Source organism: Oncorhynchus tshawytscha, linkage group LG20 (assembly GCF_018296145.1).
Source record: "Oncorhynchus tshawytscha isolate Ot180627B linkage group LG20, Otsh_v2.0, whole genome shotgun sequence".
In the NCBI taxonomy this organism is placed as follows: Eukaryota; Metazoa; Chordata; class Actinopteri; order Salmoniformes; family Salmonidae; genus Oncorhynchus; species Oncorhynchus tshawytscha.
In genome coordinates, this window is record NC_056448.1 from 23,375,130 (window position 1) to 23,383,718 (window position 8,589).

An 8,589-nucleotide genomic window follows, 5' to 3' on the forward strand; every position below is an offset into this window, starting at 1 on the left:
TTGAAGATATCCCTCTAGTGGTGTGGGGGCAGTGCTTTGGCAAAGTGAATGAGGTTATATCCTGCCTTTTTGGCCCTGTCTGGGGGTATCATCGGATGGGGCCACAGTGTCTCCTGACCCCTCCTGTCTCAGCCTCCAGTATTTATGCTGCATTAGTTTATGTGTTGGGGGGCTATGGTCAGTCTGTTATATCTGGAGTATTTCTCCTGTCTTATCTGGTGTCCTGCGTGATTTTAAGTATGCTCTCTCTAATTCTCTCTTTCTTTCTCTCTCTCAGAGGACCTGAGCCCTAGGACCATGCCTCAGGACTACCTGGCATGATGACTCCTTGCTGTCCCCAGTCCACCTGGCCGTGCTGCTGCTCCAGTTTCAACTGTTCTGCCTGCGGCTATGGAACCCTGACCTGTTCACCGGACGTGCTACCTGTCCCAGACCTGCTGTTTTCAACTCTCTAGAGACAGCAGGAGCGGTAGAGATACTCTCAATGATCAGCTATTAAAAGCAAACTGACTTTTACTCCTGAGGTGCTGACCTATTGCACCCTCGACAACTACTGTGATTATTATTATTTGACTATGCTGGTCATTTATGAACATTTGAACATCTTGGCCATGTTCTGTTATAATCTCCACCCGGCACAGCCAGAAGAGCCACCCCTCACAGCCTGGTTCCTCTCTAGGTTTCTTCCTAGGTTCTGGCCTTTCTATGGAGTTCCTAGCCACCGTGCTTCTACACCTGCATTGCTTGCTATTTGGGGTTTTAGGCTGAGTTTCTGTACAGCACTTTGAGATATCTGCTGATATAAGAAGGGCTATATAAATCAATTTGATTTGAAATGACAGTCATTATTTTAAGATATGAAGGTCAGTCAATCAGAAACATTTCAAGAACTTTGAAAGTTTCTTCAAGTGCAGTCGCAAAAACCATTAGGCACTATGATGAAACTGGCTCTCATGAGGACCACATCAGGAAAGAAAGACTCAGAGTTATTTATTTATTTAACCTTTATTTAACTAGGCAAGTCAGTTAAGATCAAATTCTTATTAACAATGATGGCCTACCAAAAGGCAAAAAGCCTCCTGCAGGGACGGTGACTGGGATTAAAAACTAAATAAAAATACAGGACAAAACATACATCACGACAAGAGAGATACCACAACACTAAATAAAGAGTTACCTCTGCTGCAGAGGATAAGTTCATTAGAGTGCCCAGCCTCAGAAATTGCAGTCCAAATAAATCTTTCACAGAGTAACAGACACATCTCTTCATCAACTGTTCAGAGGAGACTGCGTGAATCAGACCTTCATGATCAAAATTCTGCAAAGAAACCACTACTAAGGGATAAATGACACAACAGGGCTATAAGGGTTATTTGACCAAGAAGGAGGGTGATGGAGTGCTGCATCAGATGACCTGGCCTCCACAATCACCTGACTCAACCCAATTGAGATGGTTGGGATGAGTCAGACCGCAGAGTGAAGGAAAAGAAGCCAACAGGTGCTCAGCATATGTGGGAACTCCTGTTGGAAAAGCATTCAGGTGAAGATGGTTGAGAGAATGCCAAGGGTGTGCAAAATTGCCATCAAGGCAAAGCGTAGCTACTTAGAAGAATCGAAAATCGAAAATATATTTTCAATTTGTTTAACACTTTTTTGGTTACTACATGATTCCATACGTGCTATTTCATAGTTGTGATGCCTTCACTATTATTCTACAATGTAGAAAATAGTCCAAATAACAAAAACTCTGGGTAGGTGTGTCCAAACTTTTGACTGGTACTATATATATTTATACTCCGGGCATCCTAATATTTCTATATATCTTAATTCCATTATTTTACTTTTTAGATGTGTCTGTATTGTTGTGTATTGTTAGATATTACTGCACTGTTGGAGTTAGCAACACAAGAATTTCACTTCACCTGCTAAAGATGTGTATGTGACCAATAATAAGTACAGTTTTGATGAAGTGTTCTTTGGAGTATGTATAGTTCTGTAGTGTGTGATGTGTCATCTCCTCAGTGGTATTCAAGCCCTATAGCTGCCCCCAATGTCACCCCATGTTTGTTTAAAAAAAACTTTATTTAACTAGGTAAGTCAGTTAAGAACAAATTATTATTTACAATGACGGCCTACCCCGGCCAATCTCAGACAATGCTGGGCCAATTGTGCACCTCTCTATGGGACTCCCAATCACAGCTGGTTGTGATATAGCCTGGATTTGAACCATAGTGTCTGTAGTGACACCTCGTGCACTGAGGTGCTGTACCTTAGAACCCTGCACCACTCGGGAGTCCAGAATCCTTTAGTCTGTTTTTCCCTGGTCACTACTACCTCATTGCATGGTATAGTTGTATCAGTAATGGTTTTGGTGCATGGCCAGAGTTAGATAACTAACTTTCAATTATATGGCTGTTCCTCTCAGACACTCTACAGACTCTTTACAATGCCTCAGCAGCAGCAGCTTATTCTGATCTTTACACTTTTACTCCACAGCTCTGAGTATAAAAGTCATGTTGCTATTTTGGCTCAATCCCTGACCTCTGCCCTTCCCAGCTGGGACATGTCCCTCTAGCCCACAGGAGGCCCTGCCTTATTGGCTGAGCATGGCTGTCAATCAGAAGGTGAAGTGCCCTCATTGGTGGAGAACAGTGGAGGACTGGCAGCTACACAGGGCCACATTCCAGGGTGCTATAAAAGGTGTGGTAAGAGTCACTTGGGGCTGTTGGTCTCAGAGTGTGTGTACTATAAGGGAGGGCTGTGGTTCCTGTGTTTGGTTAAAGGAACTTAAACATGACTACTGCCCATAAGTTGGTGATCGTCCGTCATGGCGAGAGTGAGTGGAACCAGTACAACAAATTCTGTGGATGGTTTGATGCCGAGCTCAGCGAGAAGGGCCTGGAGGAGGCCAAGAGTGGTGCTAAGGCCATCAAGGAGGCTGGCATGAAGTTTGACATCTGCCACACCTCTGTGCTGAAGCGGGCCGTCAAGACCCTGTGGACCATCCTGGAAGGCACAGACCAGATGTGGCTGCCCGTATACCGCACATGGCGTCTGAACGAGCGCCACTACGGCGGCCTGACAGGTCTTAACAAGGCAGAGACAGCCGAGAAGCATGGAGAGGAGCAGGTCAAGATCTGGCGTCGCTCCTTCGACACCCCCCCTCCCCCAATGGAACACAACCACGCCTACCACAAGATCATCAGTGAGGTAGGAGGAGTGGTGTTGGAGTATTGGTGGTGCTAGTATTACACAAAATACACCTGTGATTCAAGTTTTAAGTGTGTGATTGATGATATAGAATAATAACACCTGACTTTGAAAAGTAAAACTCCCCTAGAATATGCACAAGTTTTACAAGGAAACCAGACAACATGAGGATATCTATGACTTGCTCAGGAGATCTACAAGACTAAGACCTGCAGGTCTCATTTGAAGTAAAACACCATTGAATGAATGGAACAGCATTGAATTAAATTCTATGACTTCTCATGTATGACTACTTGTATGAGCCTAAACATGGACTGTAAAACTGCAAAATGTACACTTGAGTTACTAAGTAAGCTCTGCCAGGTTTAATTTGCAGACCTCTAGTATGTTACATCACACTTGTCAGCACCTGCTGTTGTGAAGATGCATTTGAGAAGTGTAACCCAACATGATGATACATTTGAGAAGTGTAACCCAACATGATGATACATTTGAGAAGTACAACTCAACATGCTGTTCTGTCCTCCCACCAGTCAAGGCGCTACAAGGGCTTGAAGCCCGGTGAGCTGCCCACATGTGAGTCCCTGAAGGACACCATTGCCCGCGCCCTGCCCTACTGGAACGATGTCATCGCACCTGAGATCAAGGCCGGCAAGAATGTCATCATCGCTGCCCATGGCAACAGCCTCCGCGGAATTGTCAAGCACTTAGAGGGTGAGTATTATGGGCTGCTGTGTTAGCTGGTAACAGACAGAGAGCGAGGGTGGGGTGAGAAGGGGGAAAGGGAGAGAGGAGAGGCGAGGACATGGAGAGAGAGTGGTACAACTAACATAGAAGATGACAAACACAACTAACATAGAAGATGACAAACACACAAGGCAGGAGGGAACATGGGGATCGCTTGGAAATGAGGGAGAGTACTTGAGGGAAAAGGTTAGAGATAATGTTTCACAAGGCATGTCCAGTATGGCATGGAGTCAAACATCACTCACAACACAGATCTAACAGATGCATAGCCACTGCACAGATTGAAGCGGGGATCTAGCCTCCCTTGAGGTTCTTGAGAGAGCAGCAGCAAGAGATAAATAAAATAGACTGAATGACACTGAAGAGGTACATTGACAAAAATGAAAACGAACACGCACCTGTGCGAAAGAGAGGCTATAATAGAGTAGCAGAGGCACACATGGTCTTATCTGATGACCTGGAGTCTGCCTGAACTTGCTAAACATATCAAGAATCTCGTTGACAAGTTTAATGGGCTTTAGTAGCCTCAAATGCAGAGAACTTGCCTACGAATGTGTACATCGAAACAATATTCCTGTCCCAGACAACTGGTCAAGAAATGGAAGGATAAGTGATATTGAACAGAGATCTACTGTATATGTTAAGACATATAATACACCACACCCCCATTCCATGAATTAAACTTTGACCTACCAGCACCATCACCCACTGTCACAGGACACCATCACCTAGCGTCACAGGACACCTTCACCCATTTACCCCAAGGCGGCTCAACTTACCACATACCCCGCACAAGCTGTTTTCAAAACTGTTATGTATACATGAATTCTAATTACACACAACATCCTGAAATATATGTAGATATCTTTGTTAGAAATAATATTATGTTTCCCTTGACGTAGTGATGCTGAATGTAAAAAAATGGCTCAATTTACCTCACTCTCCCCTACACTGATGTAGGGGCTGGCTGTACACAGTAAATTCCTAAAAGGCTGTTGATTGTTTGTGGGTCACTGAGAATGTAACAGCTGGACCCATAGGCATGGTACATCACAAGCACCCAGTCACATACATAGAGTACACACACGCACATTCCCAGATTACCAGCAATCGATAAATAACTGTGGCTCTCTCCCTGGAGCTCAGACCAACACAGTGGAAAGGCCATGGGTGCGGTCCGTTACGGGCACGACCTTTCTGCAGAAAGGTTTTGCATTCTCTAGGAGTGTTGGGACCAGGGTGATGCAGACAGGGTTTCAGAGGGAGAGACGAGGACAGAGGGAAGGGTCAGGGAAAGGGCAAGGGAACAAGCTACTTATTTCCCCCCTGAAAGAGGAGTATGGATGACCTCACCTGTTGAAGGGCACCAAATGTTTATTTTGTAAAGCGAGCTGTGTAGTGGGTACTAGCTAAAAATATACCAGCCTTCAAGGATCTGTACTTAACATCTGTAGAAAGGATTTCCCCTCCACTGGGAATACAAGTCAAATATATATATATATATATATATATATACAGTGCCTTGCGAAAGTATTCGGCCCCCTTGAACTTTGCGACCTTTTGCCACATTTCAGGCTTCAAACATAAAGATATAAAACTGTATTTTTTGTGAAGAATCAACAACAAGTGGGACACAATCATGAAGTGGAACGACATTTATTGGATATTTCAAACTTTTTTAACAAATCAAAAACTGAAAAATTGGGCGTGCAAAATTATTCAGCCCCCTTAAGGTAATACTTTGTAGCGCCACCTTTTGCTGCGATTACAGCTGTAAGTCGCTTGGGGTATGTCTATCAGTTTTGCACATCGAGAGACTGAAATTTTTTCCCATTCCTCCTTGCAAAACAGCTCGAGCTCAGTGAGGTTGGATGGAGAGCATTTGTGAACAGCAGTTTTCAGTTCTTTCCACAAAATCTCAATTGGATTCAGGTCTGGACTTTGACTTGGCCATTCTAACACCTGGATATGTTTATTTTTGAACCATTCCATTGTAGATTTTGCTTTATGTTTTGGATCATTGTCTTATTGGAAGACAAATCTCCGTCCCAGTCTCAGGTCTTTTGCAGACTCCATCAGGTTTTCTTCCAGAATGGTCCTGTATTTGGCTCCATCCATCTTCCCATCAATTTTAACCATCTTCCCTGTCCCTGCTGAAGAAAAGCAGGCCCAAACCATGATGCTGCCACCACCATGTTTGACAGTGGGGATGGTGTGTTCAGGGTGATGAGCTGTGTTGCTTTTACGCCAAACATAACGTTTTGCATTGAAACCAAAATGGAACTTTTTGGCAACATCTGACCAGAGCACCTTCTTCCACATGTTTGGTGTGTCTCCCAGGTGGCTTGTGGCAAACTTTAAACAACACTTTTTATGGATATCTTTAAGAAATGGCTTTCTTCTTGCCACTCTTCCATAAAGGACAGATTTGTGCAATATACGACTGATTGTTGTCCTATGGACAGAGTCTCCCACCTCAGCTGTAGATCTCTGCAGTTCATCCAGAGTGATCATGGGCCTCTTGGCTGCATCTCTGATCAGTCTTCTCCTTGTATGAGCTGAAAGTTTAGAGGGACGGCCAGGTCTTGGTAGATTTGCAGTGGTCTGATACTCCTTCCATTTCAATATTATCGCTTGCACAGTGCTCCTTGGGATGTTTAAAGCTTGGGAAATCTTTTTGTATCCAAATCCGGCTTTAAACTTCTTCACAACAGTATCTCGGACCTGCCTGGTGTGTTCCTTGTTCTTCATGATGCTCTCTGCGCTTTTAACGGACCTCTGAGACTATCACAGTGCAGGTGCATTTGTACGGAGACTTGATTACACACAGGTGGATTGTATTTCTCATCATTAGTCATTTAGGTCAACATTGGATCATTCAGAGATCCTCACTGAACTTCTGGAGAGAGTTTGCTGCACTGAAAGTAAAGGGGCTGAATAATTTTGCACGCCCAATTTTTCAGTTTTTGATTTGTTAAAAAAGTTTGAAATATCCAATAAATGTCGTTCCACTTCATGATTGTGTCCCACTTGTTGTTTATTCTTCACAAAAAATACAGTTTTATATCTTTATGTTTGAAGCCTGAAATGTGGCAAAAGGTCGCAAAGTTCAAGGGGGCCGAATACTTTCGCAAGGCACTGTATATAGAAATGCCTAATGTGAATTTCATTGAACATGAATGATCAGTCTGGATTTCCCACCATATCCTCTGTTCATTCCTAACATGTCTGTCTGTCTGTCTGTCTGTCTCAGGCATGTCCGACGCTGCCATCATGGAGTTGAACCTGCCAACAGGTATACCCATCGTGTATGAGCTGGACGTGAATCTGAAGCCGGTCAAGCCCATGGCCTTCCTGGGAGATGCCGCGACCGTGAAGAAGGCCATGGAGGCTGTGGCTGCCCAGGGCAAGGCTAAGAAGTAAGCTAGCCTGGACACGTCAAGAGGGAGAGAAAGTGACTGTCCCCCCCCATCCCTTACTATCATCCACTCCCTCCATCTCCCCATTCACCTGCAATCCATTACATCCTGGGATAAATGCTCTCTTTGGTTGTGGAAATATGCCCTGTGTAGCCACCTGTATCTGAGAGGGAACATCATAAAACCCAAATATGATGTGATTGTTCCATAGATCTGTGCAGGTGGTACCAGTACTGCACAAGTCTTGTCCACTCACACAAACACAGACTCTTGTGGAGTGTCACAGTCCCACTGTAGGATTGGTGAAGCCCTGTGTTAAGGCACTATACTCTGACACAACAAATAAAGAAACCACCTTTTTGTCTACACCGGTTTCTGCTCTTATCTTTCTTCCCCTGGGTTCTGATGTTTTTCCTCATATTACATTTGGGCCTAATCTTTTTCATCCCCTTCCTCTCTCACTTCCCCTTTTCTCTTCTCTTCTACTCCTCCATTACCTGCTCTTCCTCCTCTCCCTTCATGGGTAATTCAGTGGTATCATGACGGCAGCGGCGGTGCTGTGTAATCTTATCCAGGGGGCAGAGCGGAGTGTGGCGGGGAGGAGAGCGAGGAGAGGAGGGTCACTGAGTTTGTTTTGGCAGCATTCCCATGGTGCAGGAGCACGTCATCTGACTCTGTCCCTCCTCAGTACAGACAGAGTATGCTGGCTCAGGGCCAGGGCCACTTTTAGTAGGGGAGAGGGTGTGGGTGTGTGTGTGTATGGGTGAGGTTGGGTGTGGGTGGGTGGGTGGGTGGATGGGCGGGTGTGTAAAGGGTTTTAGGGGTGAGCTACTAAGTCAGTGTGTGTGAAGGGGTTTAGGGAGGGAGCTACTAAGTCAATGTGTGTGGTACATTCATTATGCCTTTACAATAGTTCTAATTCAAGGCCATCAATAATGACTAAACCCAGACCTTAATGTAATCAGCAACATTAATGGACAAATCAACTACCACCTGTACTGAGATTTGAAGACTGGGTCAGAGAAGGGTGCACTAAAAGGATAGATTGAACACAAATTCTATCAAACCAAGAGCGGGGGACAGCAGTAAGATAACATTTTACACCGACTAGTCTTGATCCCAAACACAAGGTTGGTCTATAGTGGCTAAATCAAATAATACTCTTTAATTAGAAAATATTTAATTAAATTCCCAACTACAACCAACTGGTTAT

At 44.4% G+C, this 8,589-nt stretch overlaps 1 protein-coding gene across 1 annotated transcript; it reads left to right on the forward strand.

The window, feature by feature from the left end:
• The first annotated feature begins 2,709 nt into the window (after positions 1–2,709).
• On the forward strand, positions 2,710–7,742 carry LOC112220385 (phosphoglycerate mutase 2). The gene is made up of 3 exons (XM_024382261.2): positions 2,710–3,210; positions 3,744–3,924; positions 7,211–7,742. Exons 1-3 carry the CDS (start codon positions 2,794–2,796, stop codon positions 7,378–7,380), a joined length of 768 nt encoding a protein of 255 aa, XP_024238029.1. The 5' UTR covers positions 2,710–2,793; the 3' UTR covers positions 7,381–7,742.
• Positions 7,743–8,589: the final 847 nt, after the last annotated feature.

Bases quoted from the DNA above. Each gene is read 5' to 3' on its own strand.
- LOC112220385 (XM_024382261.2), top strand. From the start codon at position 2,794: ATGACTACTGCCCATAAGTTGGTGATCGTCCGTCATGGCGAGAGTGAG. The intron at 3,211-3,743 runs GTAGGAGGAGTG...TCCTCCCACCAG, and splicing joins ACCACAAGATCATCAGTGAG to TCAAGGCGCTACAAGGGCTT. The intron at 3,925-7,210 runs GTGAGTATTATG...TGTCTGTCTCAG, and splicing joins AATTGTCAAGCACTTAGAGG to GCATGTCCGACGCTGCCATC.